General features: G+C 52.3%; 2 protein-coding genes across 2 annotated transcripts; both read left to right on the forward strand.

Moving 5' to 3' along the window:
* Positions 1 to 279: 279 nt before the first annotated feature.
* CDSN (corneodesmosin) lies at positions 280 to 6,232 on the forward strand. The gene is made up of 2 exons (XM_017520072.2): positions 280 to 976; positions 3,764 to 6,232. The coding sequence occupies exons 1-2, from the start codon at positions 892 to 894 to the stop codon at positions 5,299 to 5,301; spliced, it is 1,623 nt and encodes a 540-aa protein (XP_017375561.1). The 5' UTR covers positions 280 to 891; the 3' UTR covers positions 5,302 to 6,232.
* A 2,721-nt stretch (positions 6,233 to 8,953) lies between these two features.
* Positions 8,954 to 10,269, forward strand: CUNH6orf15 (chromosome unknown C6orf15 homolog). Its single transcript, XM_017520073.2, has 2 exons — positions 8,954 to 9,062; positions 9,262 to 10,269. Exons 1-2 carry the CDS (start codon positions 8,996 to 8,998, stop codon positions 10,104 to 10,106), a joined length of 912 nt encoding a protein of 303 aa, XP_017375562.1. The 5' UTR covers positions 8,954 to 8,995; the 3' UTR covers positions 10,107 to 10,269.
* The last annotated feature ends 5,729 nt before the right edge of the window (positions 10,270 to 15,998 follow it).

Below are 15,998 nucleotides of genomic sequence, written 5' to 3' on the forward strand. Positions count from 1 at the left end.
CCTTGAGGTCTGGGTCACCAGCCATGGGGAGAGGCTGTGAATGGCCTGTGAGTAACCAAGACCCAGCTATGACGGAGGTCATCAGCCCGGGCCTCTCCCCTGGCTGAGCCCTGGCTCCCAGCACCGCTCCCCACCCCCCTACCCTCCACACCATGCTGTCCCCAGAAGGCCCAGAAGCGACAGGTCAGGGAGTTGGTTTTGGGAATGCAATGCCCCATTTCTGAGAGGGAGAAGACTCCCCCGGTGATGGAACACGTAACAGGTATATGGCTGGCCTGGTACTTGGGCAGTGGTGGGCGGGGGAGGCTGGGGGGTGGGGCAGGAGTCATTCGAAGGAGGAAAGTGGAGGTGGAGTGATGGGGTCCCAAGGAAGAAGCAGATCGGGGGCTGTGAATGGGACCTCATTGGGGTTCGGCGGTGGGGCTGGAGCAGGCACTCAACTAAGTGTGGAAGAAAAGGCTGAAACGCCCATGTCTGTGAGTCGAGGGCAGATGGGGAGACAGGCCAAGCTGGGTAGGGAGGAGAGGGAAGGAGCCAGGCGGCTGGGTTCCGTGGCAAGAGTGGCCGCCCCAGAGTGGGTGGCCGTGGGGCAGAGCGCCTGGTTCCAGGTTAGGCAATGAGGAGCCCAGGCCAGGCCTGTCAGGTGGCAGGATCATTAGGGCCCCGTGGCCATGGGTACCCCACACTGCAGCCACTGCTGCTGCTGAGTAGGCAGATGCACTGGGCTGATTACCATGCTCCTCCCGGCCACACCAATTTCCCCGGGGCTCCCTCCCCCTCCACCCCTCCTGCCCTCCCCACAGTGACTCCTGCCCAGGGAATGTCCAGCTCTGGCATAAAGGACCCGGGTGTCCTCGAGCTGCCGTCAGTTAGGAGGCTGTGCAGTCCGAGATGGGCTCGTCTCGGGCACCCTGGATGGGGCGTGTGGGCGGGCACGGGATGATGGCACTGCTGCTGGCTGGTCTCCTCCTGCCAGGTAGGAGGCTTGGGGCCCTGGGAGCAGGAGGGAGATGGGAGGGTGAGTCTGGGAGAGGACTCAGCAAAGGGTACGGGCAGGGGCTCTGGAATCTGCCTTTTGAGTCTGGGGGTCGCTCCTCACTGCCTTGTCACCTCAGGTAAGTTACTTAAAACTTCCTAAGCCTGTTTCTGAAACTCTAAAGTGGGGTTAATAATAACACCTAGCACTAGCCTGTGTGTCTCAAATTAAATAATGTATGTGACATGTGCTTTGAAAATTCTAGAGGTTTACATAAATGTTAGTGGTGGTGATTTTTATTATGAGAATAGTACAAGATAATGATTGGACATTTAGTAGTAATAATAACTATTACATTCTGAGAGACTTTTTATGTGCCAGACTCTGTTTAAAGCACAATTTGGATTATATATTGGCACCTTTTTTTTGTTTGTTTGAGATGGAGTCTCAATCTGTCTCCCAGGCTGGAGTGCAGTGCACTCAGCTCACTGCAACCTCCACTTCCCAGGTTAAAGCGGTTCTTGTGCCTCAGCCTCCCGAGTAGCTGAGACTACAGGTTCCCACCACCATAACCGGCTAATTTTTTTTGTATTTTTAGTAGAGACAGGGTTTCACCATGTTGGTCAGGCTGGTCTCGAACTCCTGACCTCAAGTGATCCTCTCGCCTCGGCCTCCCAAAGTGCTGGTATTACAGGTAGGAGCCACCATGCCCAGCCTATGTTAGCACTTCTGATCATTACAAGAATGGTATGAAAGAAAATTTGCTATTTCCACACTACAGATGGGGATACTGAGGCTTGGCAAGGTTAGGAAACCAGCGCAAGACCATGCATTAGGAAGCAGTAAAGCCAAGACTCCAACCCAGGCTGGGCGACCACTGAACCTGTGTTGTTGGCCACCGGGTACTTACAGCCCTTGAGAAATTTCTATGACCTTACCATGGCCTGGTGGGTGGTTGGTGTCTGAGGGAATAGAGAGAGAGGCAATCCTTTGTGGATTCATGCAGAGGACTGAAGGGAATTGCCACAGCTGGGGTTTGGCGTGGTGGTACATGCAAATAATTTCTTTTTGAGGAGAGAACAGAGACATCACAGATGATGGAAGTCTGGTTGGTGGAGGGATCAGGATGAGTGGCAGTAATAAAGCATGATGTATAATGCTTTATGCTTTCTAAAACATCATCCGGCGGGGTGTGGCGGCTCCCGCCTATAATCCCAACACTTTGGGAGGCCAAGGCGGGTGGATTACCTGAGGTCAGGGGTTCGAGACCAGCCTGGCCGACATGGTGAAACCCCATCTCTACTAAAAATACAAAAAATTAGCCGAGTGTGGTGGTAGGCACCTGTGGTCCCAGCTACTTGGGAGCCTGAGGCAAGATAATCCCTTGCACCCAGGAGGCGGAGGTTACAGTGAGTTGAGACCCTGCCAAGGCAACAAGAGCAAAACTCCATCTCAAAAAAAAAGAAAAAAGAAAAAAAGAAAAAAAATCTTCCATATGGATGCTCTCATTTAGTATACATAGTAATGCTGTGGGAGGGCAGGGCAAATTTGGCTCCTCTGAATGCATAACTAAAGCTCAGGGAGGTTCAGTAACTTGCTGGTACGTGGCTCTGTCTGTGACTCATGGGACCTGGAGGGGCTGGGGTAGGCAGAAGGAATGCGAGTGAAAGAGTCGTAGAGGAAGGATGGGGTAAGTTGGGCCTAGGGGTTTGAGCAAAGGCAAGGAAGGGTAAGGAGAGATACAGTCCCACATCCCCGAGGGAAGTCAAAGCAGCAGAAGTCAGATGAGGGGCTGGATGGAGGCAGGTGGGCTCAGGGAGGGAAGCTGATGGTGGCCAGGGGCCTCAGAGGCTCTCGGGGTTTCATCCTGGTTGCCTGGGCTGGGCCAGGGAAAGCAGGGCTGGCTCAGGGTGCGGTGTCCTGCCACACTGGTACCAGCAGGTTCTGAAGCAACAGGTGGTGACCCCACATCCTGGCTCCCACCCAGCTTTACTGGCAATGGCCAGTGCTGGGATGGGAAATAGGGTTTCCATTCCTGACCAAAGCCTGGGATCTCACAAAGAAGCTGGTGACCAAATCTTAGTCCTCGAGTGCTCTTTCCTTTAATTCGGTAGCTCTGCCCCCAGGCTTCTTTTTCCAGTGTCTCCTGCTATATTTTTCTCCACTTCTCAGCCCTCCATTGTTTTGCCTTTTGTCTTCTCCTTCCCTTTGGTCCCCCCATCTGGGCCAGGATTTTTCCCTAAGAATTTATGCCTGCACTTCTCAGAGCCATAGTTTCCCCAGTTCTCTGTCTCTTCAGGGCCCTTTCTTTTAGACCTACTTGTTCCTGCCACTTCTCCATTCCTTCTTCTTTTTTAAAAATTTTTAATTAAAAAACAAAATAGAGACGGGATTTTACTATGTTGCCCAGGCTGGTCTCGAACTCTGGGGCTCATGCAATCCTCCCACCCTGGCCTCCCAAAGTGCTAGGATTACAGGGATGAGCCACTGTGCCCAGCTCCCTCTTATCTTCAATGTATTCCTTTGAGGTCCCCCACTTTGGCATCTAATTTTCTATTTTTCTGGTTGGTGTTTGCCCACCCTTCCCAAACAATGGAACTGCCTTTATTCGGTCACCTCAATATCCTTTAGAGACGATAACCAGTTCTCCCTTCTTTCTCCCTCCCCAAACTCTCCCTGGGCTCCTCTTGGGAGAAATCCGAGAGGCAGATGACAGAGCTGGGGCTGAAGGATGATGGAGGAAGCCAAGGCTCCCTGGCCCTTACTGACCACTCCTTTCCTCCCCAGGGACCTTGGCTAAGAGCATTGCCACCTTCTCAGACCCCTGTAAGGACCCCACACGTATCACCTCCCCTAACGACCCGTGCCTCACTGGAAAGGGTGACTCCAGTGGCTTCACCAGCTACAGTGGCTCCAGCAGTTCTGACAGCTCCATTTCCAGCGCCAGTGGCCCTAGTAGTGGCTCCAGTGGTGGCTCCAGCGGATCCAGCGTCGTCCAGAGTGGTTCTTCTGGATCTTTTAAGCCAGGAACGGGGTATTCCCAGACCAGCTACTCCTCTGGATCTGCCTCTGGTCTACAAGGTGCACTCGGGTCCTCCCAGCCGGGCAGCAGCGGCTCCTCCTCCGGAAGCAGCGGCTCTCACACCGGAAGCAGCGGCTCTCACGCCGGAAGCAGCAGCTCTCACTCCGGAAGCAGCAGCTCTCATTCGTGGAGTAGCAGCTCTCTTTCGAGCAGCGGCAGCTCGCATTCAGTCAGCAGCACCTACCAAGTAGGGAATGGCTCTGCTCTGCCAACCAACAGCGATTCTTACCGCATAATGAGACCTCCCCAGACTTCTGGGACGTACATCAGTGGCCAAAGTGTCAGCTCCAACCTGCGTCCCTGTAGTTCGGACATCCCCGACTCTCCTTGCAGTGGAGGGCGCGTAGTCACGAAGGAATCCAGCCCCTACATCTCCAGCTCCCACTCTGTGTCAGGGGGTCAGAGGCCCGTGGTGGTGGTGGTGGAGCAGCACGGTTCTGGTGGCCCCGGAGTGGTTCCAGGTGCCCCCTGTAGCAATGGTGGCCTTCCAGGCAAGCCCTGCCCCCCAATCACCTCTGTAGACAAATCCTACGGTGGCTACGAGGTGGTGGGTGGCTCATCTGACAGTTATCTGGTTCCAGGCATGACCTACAATAAGGGGAAAATCTACCCTGTGGGCTACTTCACCAAAGATAACCCTGTGAGAGGCTCTCCAGCGGCCCCATCCTTTGCAGCTGGGCCCCCCATCTCTGAGGGCAAATACTTCTCCAGCAACCCCATCATCCCCAGCCAGTCGGGAGCTTCCTCGGCCATTGTGTTCCAGCCAGTGGGCACTGGTGGGGTGCAGCTCTGTGGAGGCGGCTCCACAGGCTCCAAGGCACCTTGCTCTTCCTCCAGTTCTCAAGTCCACATCAGTTCTAGCGTTTCCAGCAGCTCCGGTTCACCCTACCATCCCTGCGGCAGTGCTTCCCAGAGCCCCTGCTCCCCACCAGGCACCGGCTCCTTCGGCAGCAGCTCCAGCTCCCAATCCAGTGCCAAAATCATCCTTCAGCCTTGTGGCAGCAAGTCCAGCTCTTCTGGCCACCCTTGCATGTCTGTCTCCTCGGTGACACTGACTGGGGGTCCCGATGGCTCTCCCCATCCTGATCCCTCCGCTGGTGCCAAGCCCTGTGGCTCCAGCAGTGCTGGAAAGATCCCCTGCCGCTCCATCCGGGATATCCTAGCCCAAGTGAAGCCTCTGGGGCCCCAGCTAGCTGACCCTGAAGTTTTCCTACCCCAGGGAGAGTTACTCGACAGCCCATAAGTCAGCATTTGCATGTGTGCATGCCTGGGGCACACACAAGCACATACATTGTATCTTATTTGGGAGAAGTCCAGTGCCCAGGGGTAGGGTTAGCTCAGTTTCCCTCCTCTTTCCTAAAAGAGTGGCTCTGCTTCCTCCACTATACCAAGGTGGCAGACTCTCATCACCCCTTCCTCCTTCCTCTTCCTAATATTGTAGATTCAAAGCTCCTCTCCGATACCCTCCTACTGTTTAGATTCCCATTCCACTGCAGTGCCTCCTCAGCCAGATAACCACCCCTTACAATTCCCCCTGCTATGTCTTTGAAATGATCCATTGAGTAACCCCCGCCCCCAACAGCTTCTCAACTGGGAAACCCCTGAAATGCTCCCAAAGCACCTCTGACACCTGGAAAAACTCTGCCTTCCTCTTCCTCTTTACCAAATAAAGCAAAGTCAAACCATCATCTGGAAACAGTGGTCACTTTTCACTGACCTCTCTTCAACATCTGGTCAACTCACCCAATATAACACTGGGCTCTCGCTTCCAGTTTCACCCCACCCTCCATTACAGAGCTCACCACGCCCTTCTACATCACCATCCTCAACACACCCATCGCCTCTTAAGTCCCTTATCTCAGCCCCTTCCCTCAGTGCTCAGATGCTTCCCTGGGTGAGGGAGACACTGGGGCACCCACAGAGGTTGGAGCAGGCTCCCTGCTCTCTCTGGATCCTGGACAGATGATCCTGGCTCAGTATACTGTGGGGACTAGGTGCAGACTTTTTGCCTTCTTGGAGTCCTGGGTCTCCTCTGAGAGCCTGGGTCGTGCTCCTCCTGCACCTCTAGAGGTCTCTGTATCCCTAGTTTTCCTTCAAAAGAGGGCCGTATTTCTCCTCTGCCTTCCAGCTCCTCCCTCAGAGGAGGAAGACAATAAATATTTGTTGAACTGAAAGCAGAGATTGCCTGGTCTCCCAGATCCTTCCTCCATTTCCCTCCTCTCTCATTGCTCCAGGAAATCCATTCTCTTCCCATTCCTCATTCACCATGGGGTCCCCCCTCCCCTTATTTAGGGCCCTTAGTGCTTCCTCTCGCTCCCCTCCCCACCCAAGCTCCTTTTCTTCCACCATTAGGGTGCCTCACCTTGCAGGCACCATCCTCTCTGGGAGTCGCGAGTCTCGATTTCCTGGGTTTCTGGGACACCTGGAAGCTTGGGAAGGCTGAGACACAACAACTCCAACCAGATTCCTGTCAACTGAGTAGGAGCCCAGGTGGGCGTTGCTCCTGGAGTTGGGGGTGGAGAGAGTAAAGGACTGAGAGGATGGATGCGGGGCAGGGAGTGTAGCCAGCAGGGTGACTCACTGGCCTACATAAAGAGGCCCGCCCGCAGCACAGCAGAACCTGCAGTGTCCTCTCCATCTTCACAATCCCTGCTCTGCTGGGGTCCAGAGTGAGAGTGGGAGCAACATGGCTCTCAGATGAGGGCTGAGAGGGCGGAGCGGCCTCCATCGGAGAAGAGAGAGAATGTGGAGACCGTGGTGAGGTTCATGCGACTTAAGTCCTGAGACGGGCAGGGAGAGGCTAAGGCTGCCAAAGTTCCCACATCCCAAGGAGGCCTGTGCTTGTCCCTGTAGGAGCCCCACCCTCCACCCCCAGCACAGGCCACCTCTCAGAGCCTCTGCTTGGCTCCAAAGGAATTCACCCCTACTCTCCACTTAACCCATTCTCTCCTATCAGGATGGTGCTGTCTGGTCCTGAGCTTAGAACTGTTGAAACTACAAGTCTGGAATCAGCAGAAATGTATCACATCGACAAGAAAGGAATCGAATCACCCTTGGTCCAGGGTCTGGCCCTTGATCTGCAGCCAATGGCAGGAATCGAGGTCCTCAGATACTTCATGGATGGGAATCACAGGGAGGGTAGGCCCTCTGATGTGGTGATTCCTCGAGTCTCCTGCTGTGCTCCAAATTAAAAGCTTGTGTATAATTCATGTAGGTCACCCAAAAAGGATTTGGGCTCCACCCACTGCCAGTTCTGGAGAGGAACTCTTCACTCCTGCAGTGGTTAAGCCAGCAGGGGGCTGGGGAGGAGGACACGACAGTAGAATCAGCCAGCAGCTCATGTTTAGACCGCAGGCAGCCGGGGAAGTCTACTCATGGGGCCTCCCAGAAGCAATGGAGAGAACAAAGGCATTGCATTTTTATAATACACATTTCAAACGTATTTAAAAGTCAACAAACAGTTAATGAAGCTCTACATTCCCATCACCCAGCTTCAACAATGATCAAGTCCTGGCCATTTGACAGCAGCATTTAAAGGCCTTTCTCCGGATCACGAGGTCAATAGTTTAAGACCAGCCTGAACAACATGGTGAAACCCTGTCTCTACTAAAAATACAAAAATTAGCTGGGTGTGGTGGCACTTGCCTGTAATCCCAGCTACTCAGGAGGCTGAGGCAGGAGAATGGCTTGAACCCAGGAGGTGGAGGTTGCAGTGAGCCGAGATTGCACCACTGCACTCTAACCTGGGTGACAGAGTGAGACTCTGTCTCAATAAATAAATAAATAAATAAAGGTCCTCCTCTACTCTTACTTGGAAATAACCACTTTCTCCCAGTGTGTCTTATGTACTATGGCACATCTGGCCACCTGTGGCAGGCAGAACGATGTCTCCAACCCTAACACCATCAAAGATGTTCACATCCTAATCCCTGGAACCTGGGAATTAGGCTACATGACAAAGGGAAGTTAAGGTTTCTGATGGATTAAGGTTGCTAGTCACTTGACCTTAAAAAGATTATCATGGATTATCCAGGTGGGTCTGGTGTAGTCGCTGAGTCCCTTAATGTGGACGTGGGAGGCAGAACCGGAAGTCTGAGTGACACAGTATCAGAACTGGCTGATTTTGGCTTTGGAGATGGAGGAAGGGGACCATGAGCCAAAGAACACAGGTAGCCTCTAGAAGGTGAAAAAGCAGGGAAAGGGATTCTCCCTGGAGGCCCCCAGAAAGAAGCACAGCCCTGCTGACACCTTGGTTCTGAACCACTGCAACCTATTTTGGACTTCTGATCTCCAAAACTGTGAAGTTTAATAAAGCCATGTTGTTGTGAGCCATTCCGTTCATGGTGATTTGTCACTGCAGCAGCAGTGGCAAATGAGAGTCCACCGGCATCTCATAAGGATGGATCCAGCCCCATTTCCCCAGCTAGATCCAGGGTCTCATCTAGGAGCAGCTCCTCCGATGGGGCCACTTCTGCACCCCAGAGCCTCCTGCAGGTGGGGGCCGAGGTGAAGGAGATGTGAGGATGCACAAGAAAGGGGTGCTGGGAGTGGACAATCTGGACACCAAAGAGAACCACGTGTTTCTGTTGCTGAGAGTGGCAATTAAGAGAGTGGGACCCCAGGGTGGAGGTCCCAGTGTGGAGGGAAGCAGGGTGAGGGAGGCTGGCAAGCAGGGATGAGCTGTGAGCCTGGACACCTGGGCCAAGAAGGGGCAAGGAGCTCAAGGAAAGGCGCCAGGGCGGGAGACACACAGCTTCCTCTCGGACATTCATTCAAGTGGCACCTGTTGCCACAGACCACATTAGGAATGAGGGTGGAATGTGGAGGTTTATTGTCTCCACAACCACTAGCCCAGCCTGTTTCTGCTGTCCCCCACCCCGCTACCAGGATAAAGGCTGGCTGACTTGGGGCTGAGGGAGACGCAGGTGCTGAGCAGGATGCAGGGCCGCGTGGCAGGGAGCTGTGCTCCTCTGGGCCTGCTCCTGGTCTGTCTTCATCTCCCAGGTACGGAGTCCACGCCTGACCCTGGGGCAGGAGGCACTGGAGGTCCCCCAGGAAACCGGAGTTAAGGGAAGAAATAAAGGCAAGAGGGTACACATTTGGGTCCCTGAGGGAAAAGGAAGAATAGGCACAGGGGAAGCAAAGGGAATCAGGGAATCCAGGAAGGGAGACCATTGGTTGCTTTATCTTCTCTTTCCCTCAGGCCTCTTTGCCCGGAGCATCGGTGTCGTGGAGGAGAAAATTTCCCAAAACTTGGGGACCAGCTTGCCTCGGCTTGGGCAGCCTTCCTTGACTGGCCCTTCTAACTCTGAACATCCTCAGCCCTCCCTGAACCCTAGGTCTAATGATTTGGCAAGGGTTCCTCTGAAGCTCAGCGCGCCTCCACCTGACGGCTTGCCCCCTGCAGGAGGTTCTAGGGTGCAGAGGTGGCCTCCATCCCGGGGGCTGCCTGCCGTGGATTCCTGGCCCCCCGAGGATCCTTGGCCGATGATGGCTGCTGTGGCTGAGGATCACCGAGGGGAAGTGCTGCCTGAAGAACTCTCTTACCTGTCCAGTGTCGCGGCCCTCCCTCCAGGCAGTGGCCCTTTGCCTGCGGAGTCCTCTGCCGACACCACAGACCCCTCATCCAAGGCTTTAGTCCTCTACCAGGACTCAGAGTCCAGACGACTGCCCCCTTCTAATCCGCTGGGAGTCGGGGGAAAAATCCTTTCCCAATGCCCTTTCTGGTCTTTTATCCACAGGCTTCTGCCTGGTCACCCCTGGGGGACCCTGAATCCCAGTGTGTCCTGGGGAGGTGGAGGCCCTGGGACTGTTTGGGGAACGAGGCCCATGCCACACCCTGGGGGAATCTGGGACATCAATAATCAACCCCCAGGTACCAGCTGGGGAAATATTAATCGGTATCCAGGAGGCAGCTGGGGAACTATTCATCTACACCCAGGTATCAATCATCCATTTCCTCCTGGAGTTCTCCGGCCTCCTGGCTCTTCTTGGAACATCCCAGCCGGCTTCCCTAATCCTCCAAGCCCTGGGTTGCAGTGGGGCTAGAGCATGACAGAGGGAAACCCAACATTGGGAGTTAGAGAAGGGAGTCCTTCTCCCGTCCCTGCTGTGTGGCTCAATCCAGGCCCTGTCAGCGTGTTTCCAGCATTATCCCCACTTTTCACTGCCTCCCCTGCTCATCTCCAATAAAATAAAAGCAGTTATGGAATTTGCTTCTCCTCGGTGTCTTTGTTTCTGGGCATAAGCTGAAGTGAGTCTGTCCATTCCCGTTTTCTAGCCATCCCCATGTCCCTCCAGGGGCCCCTGCAGATGCTCTCTTGCTATCCCATCCTTTGTAGAGGATCAACACCTGGGTGATCCCAGGTGGAGCCTCACAGTCTCACCTCAGGCAGGTGGGAGACTGTCCCAGAACTGTGCTGGAATCTGAAAGGGGGAGGAGGGACTGCAGGACTGATTGACACGGCACCTACAGCAGGGGGAAGGGTGAGGTCCCTGAAGGCAGCTCCAGGACCAGGTGGACAGAATTCCTTGCAATTCACAGAAACAGAAAGCCAAGTCACAATGTCTATGCTTCACTTGTCTTTTCTTCCCCGGAAAGTCACGCTTCTTGGAAGTGGAAGATGCGTTGATCTCCTCCCTTACATGCATCATTTAGCACATTGTGTCCAAGAGAACCACAGACTTTGAACATTTGCTGAGTAAACAGCAGACCTCGATAAAGGAAAAGACAAAGGGAGAAAGAAAAGGGAGAAAAAACCTTGAAGCCTGCAATCCCACCTGGGGCATTTGATACTTTTATTACCAAGCGATGACACAGTCTCATCCTTTGGTCACATTATTGTCTTGCCTGCTCTCCCTTTGGTTTTCCCACGAGCTCAGCATCCTCACACAGGAGTTGGAGTGAGGGCAGTGAAGGGTCAGGCTACAAACTCGCAGACGAAGTTAGCAGGTGTGGGTGGGAGGTGGTTTGGTTCTGGATTCTCTTTTCCCTGTGCCACGACTGCGGTGGTCCAGGTGTATGTACTCTCCATCCAGCCAGGTCCCTGGGAATTGGACAGCTTGTGGGAGGGGAGAAGGGAGTAGGAAAAACACCAGAACTCAAGGGATAGGGAGCTGCCTGCCTGCCTGAGTGGGAGACGGGCGTTTCCAGAGAAGATGCCCGGTCCCAGCATCTGCCATAATGTTCTACCCTGCACTGAGAAGTCCCTCCCAGAACACCTTCCCCAGAGCCCACCTTCCCCATCACCAGCCACACTCCCTTCCCCATCACCTCAATCTCTTCACCTGATTCTTTTCCCACCTTAGACTCCCTTGGTTTCTCCCTGCCCTAGGGTGAGGGGTGTCATGCCTGTTTTCAGCACCTGCCTCTTCCACAGCCCAAGGTCATTCTCTCTAGCCTGGAGTCTCTTTTCTCTCTGTCACTCCTCCTGGTTGCCTCCTCTCCGTAGTCATTCCTATTCGCACATTTACACTTTGTCCACAGTCCCCTGCTCTGTTCCCCAGACTCACTAGAGCATAAGCACCATGAGGGCAGAGGCTTTGTCTTTTTTGTTCACGGCTGCACCCCCAGCACCGAGAACAGGGTCTGGACCAGGGCAGGCACTGAGCCGGCACTGAAGGGATGGCAGATCCTGTCTCTCTCTGTCTCTCCCCCTCTCTCCTCCTCTCTCTTCCACTCAATTCCCGAGCCACATGACTGCACGCAGAGTCTAATCTACACTCCTAGGTAGACTGTGGGCCTCCCAGAGCCTCCCTGACGTTTCTCACGAACCTCATGAGCCCTTCTCAGCCCCAAAATGCTCTGTGCATTTCATTGTTTAATCTTCATTACTCTCTGTGAGGAAGGTATTATAAGATTTTTGCCACTGGGTGCGGTGGCTCATGCCTGTAATCCCAGCACTTTAGAAGGCTGAGGCGGGCAGATTACCTGAGGTCAGGCATTTGAGACCAGCCTAGCCCAACATGGTAAAACCTTGTCTCTACTAAAAATACAAAAATTAGCCAGATATGGTGGTGGGTGCCTGTAATCCCAGCTACTCAGCAGGCTGAGGGAGGAGAATCACTTGAACCCAGGATTTCGACTTTGCAGTGAGCCGAGATCATGCCACTGCACTCCAGCCTGGGCAACAGAGTAAGACTCCATCTTAAAAAAAAAAATGTTTACAGATGGAGGAACTAAGACTTAGAGGGATTAAGCAACTCACACAGGGTTACAAGTGACAGAGGTGGTGACTCAAACCTCATTTTTCTCATTATCTGTTCAGGGAGTGTTCAAGTACAATATGCAATTAACAGAAATAACAATGAACTTTTATCATATTTACATATGGGCCAGGTTCTGGACAAGGTGCTTCCACACACATCCTTCCAGCAAATCCTCACAAGAACCCCATTGGGTGGGTCCTCCTGGGCCTACTGCACAGGGGAGACACTGAGGCCCAGAGAGGCAACACCGAGCCAGGGCGGTGAAGTTCATCTGACGCTCAGGTGCTGGTGGCTCAGGAAAGACAGGCTGCAACAGTAGAACATCCCTGGGGATGTGTCCAGTCCCCTCAGCGTGGTCTTTGGCTTAAGGTTAGTGGTTGCTTTAAAGAGGTGGAACTGAGCATGGTGGCTAACTCCTGTAATTTCAGCACTGAGGTAGGAGGATTACTTGAGCCCAGGTGTTCTAGACCAGCCTGGGCAACGTAGGGAGACCTCCTCTCTACAAATAGTAATTAAAAAATTAGCTTGTGCACTTAAAAAAAAATTAAGAATAGGCATGGTGGCTCATGCCTGTAATCCCAGCACTTCAGAAGGCTGAGGCAGGCGGAGATCAGCCTGGCCAACATGATGAAACCCCGTCTCTACTAAAAATACAAAAATAAGCCAGGCACGGTGGTGCATGCCTATAGTCCCAGCTACAGGGGAGACTGAGGCATGAGAATTGCTTGAACCTGGAAGGTGGAGGTTGCAGTGAACTGAGATTGCGCCTCTGCACTCCAGCCTGGGAGACAGAGCGAGATTCTGTCTCAAAAATAATCATCCTAAGAGCAAAAATAAACTAAAAAATTAAATATTAGCTTGGCATGGTGGTGTGCCTGTGGTCCCAGCTACTTGGGAGGCTGAGGTGGGAGGATAACCTGAGTCTGAGAGGTCGAGGCTGCAGTGAGCCATGATCATTCCACTGCACTCTAGCCTGGGTGACAGAGCAAGACACTCAAAAAAGAAAAAGAAAAAAAAAAAAAGCCAGGTGCGGTGGCTCACACCAGTACTTTGGGAGGCTGAGGCAGGTGGATCATCTGAGGTCAGGAGTTCGAGACCAGCCTGGCCAACATGGTGAAACTCTGTCTTTACTAAAAATATAAAAATTAGCCTGGCGTGGTGGCACGTGCCTGTAATCCCAGCTACTTGGGAGGCTGAAGCAGAATTGCTTGAACCGGGGAGGTGGAAGTTGCAGTGAGCTGACATTCTGTCACTGCACTCCAGCCTGGGTGACAAAAAGGAAACTCTGTCTCAGAAAAGAAAAACCCAAAAACCAAACAACAACAACTACAACAAAAAGAGAAGGAGTGTTTTCAGTAGTCTGCGCTATAAGAAAGGTCCTAATATTTGCAACGGGGACTCCTGCTGGCCTTCTGATGTTTACATTTTTATTAGTGGTTAATTGGTGGAAGTGGTGGCTGGCGTAGCAGGGCTCATTCATTTCTCCTGTCCTAGGAGGGCACTCATCTAGAAGTTAGGAGACCAAGTTTCTCCTCCTGCCATGCAACCCTCTGTACTAGGTCACCTTAGACAAGTCATTGACCTCTTTGGACCTTCGTTTTTCTCAGCCTCCCTCACAGGTTTTAGGAAGTGTAGGTAAGATAATGACACGGTGCCTAAGAGACTGGAAAACCCTGAGCCATCATAAGGGATGGACCCTAATGCACCACACTGTCCCAGTGAGGCGGTCCCGGCAGGACCACAGGATAGTTCCGCGTCCCACAGAGGAAGGCTGGTCCGGTGCAGTGGCTGTAGTTGACATCGCAGTTGACTGATAAGGTTGATGTGATGCTTTGGACTTGGAATTACACTTCAGAGAATGACTCCAAGGTCAAGAGGAAGAGTTGAATTGGCTTCTCATTTAAATGCTTCATACTGCAAACAAACTGCATTCACTCAGTCATTTGTCAGTAAAAAAGACAGTTTTTACACACACACACACACACACACACACACACACACACACACACAGTTGAGTGATAATAATAATAGTTTCCTTTATGTATTTACCATAAACTAAATGTTACAGGGTTATTTATTTCAATTCTCACAATTCTAAGATGTACTTACTCTTTTTCTTTTCTTTTCTTTCTTTCTTTTTTCTTTATTTTTATTTTAAAGATGGGGTTTCACCATGTTGGTCAGGTTGGTCTTGAACTCCTGACCTCAGGTGATCTGCCCGCCTTGGCCTCCAAAGTGCTTGGATTACAGGCGTGAGCCACCACGCCCGGCCTCTTTCTTTTTTCTTTTTCTTTTTCTTTTTTTTTTTTTTTTTTTGAGACGGGGTCTTGCTCTGTCACCAGGCTGGAGTGCAGTAGAATAATCTCAGTTCACTGCAACCTCCAGCTCCCTGGTTCAAGTGATCCTCCTGCCTCAGCCTCCTGAGTAGCTGGGATTACAACTAATTTTTGTATTTTTTAGTAGAGAAAGGGTTTCACCATGTTGGCCAGGATGGTCTCGATCTCCTGGCCTCGTGATCCGCCCATCTCAGCCTCCCAAAGTACTGCATTTACAGGTGTGAGCCACTGCGCTCGGCCAGAGGGTGGTTTCTTTAGCACCTCTTCCTCTGTCCCTCCTTTCTGTGAATTCTGGGTTTAAACCACTCCCTGGCTACTCAAGACCATGATCCCTTTCACCTCACCTAGTTAAAACCCACTTCCCCTGAGTCTTTCTGTCTACTATGACATTGTCATATGATGGATTCAGCAGAACTAACTCTGTTCATGATTAATAGGTACAAAGATGATGAGTCTAGGAAGATAAAACCCATCTAGTATGTTAGTGACCCCTTAAATATCTGTCTCCCGCCTTCAAACTCAGGTGCCTCCCCTCTTTTCCTGGGACACCCTCTCAGTGTCTAAAGGATGTTAAGGGATTCCTACTTAATGTAATTTTGTTTATCTTATGAATTTATTAAACAGCATTTAAGCATTAAATAATATTCTTCTATATATACTATTATACAACTAATACATATAAATTTATGGATTTAATAATCCAAACTGACCGGGTGCGGTGGCTCACGCCTGTAATCCCAGCATCTGGGGAGGCTGAGGCGGGAGGGGCACTGGAGCCCAGGAGTCTGAGACCGGCCTGGGCAACATAAGGAGACCATATCTCTACAAAAGAGGAAAAAAAAAAAGGACAGGCAGTCTAGGACACAGGGACTGTAATTCCTAGACAACTCCTCATGCTGGGCTGGACTTACAGCCAGTGGACTAGGGTGACACTTGACCTAGGGAGAGGCCAGCTGGCACGGCTACGAGAGGGCTCGTGCCACCCCTTCTCCAAACCCAGGCAGTGCAGCTCCCAGCAACAAAAGCGACTCCTTCCCTCTGCTTCAGGAGAGGTAAGCAACAGATAAAGAGGACTTGGCCTTAGCTCAGCCACAGTAGGATAGGGCACCCGGCGGAGTCACGAGGGCCCCATTCCAGGCCCTACCTCCCAGATGACATTTTTAGACACACCTGGGCCAAAAGGGAAGTTGCTGCCTTGAAGAGAAGGGCCCAGTCCTGGCGAGATCCATCACCTGCTGACTCTTTAGTTTTGCCCTTAGGCCCTGAATAACTAGCAGCGATAACCAGGTAGTACCCTGCGGGCCTTGGGTGAGACTCAGCGATGTGTTGGCTTCAGGAGTGACCCAGCACATTCCCAGCTATGGTGGCTATGGTGAAAGACAACTGCGGTTTGGGA

The sequence above is a fragment of the Cebus imitator genome, unplaced genomic scaffold (genome assembly GCF_001604975.1).
Source record: "Cebus imitator isolate Cc_AM_T3 unplaced genomic scaffold, Cebus_imitator-1.0 Scaffold799, whole genome shotgun sequence".
NCBI lineage: Eukaryota > Metazoa > Chordata > Mammalia > Primates > Cebidae > Cebus > Cebus imitator.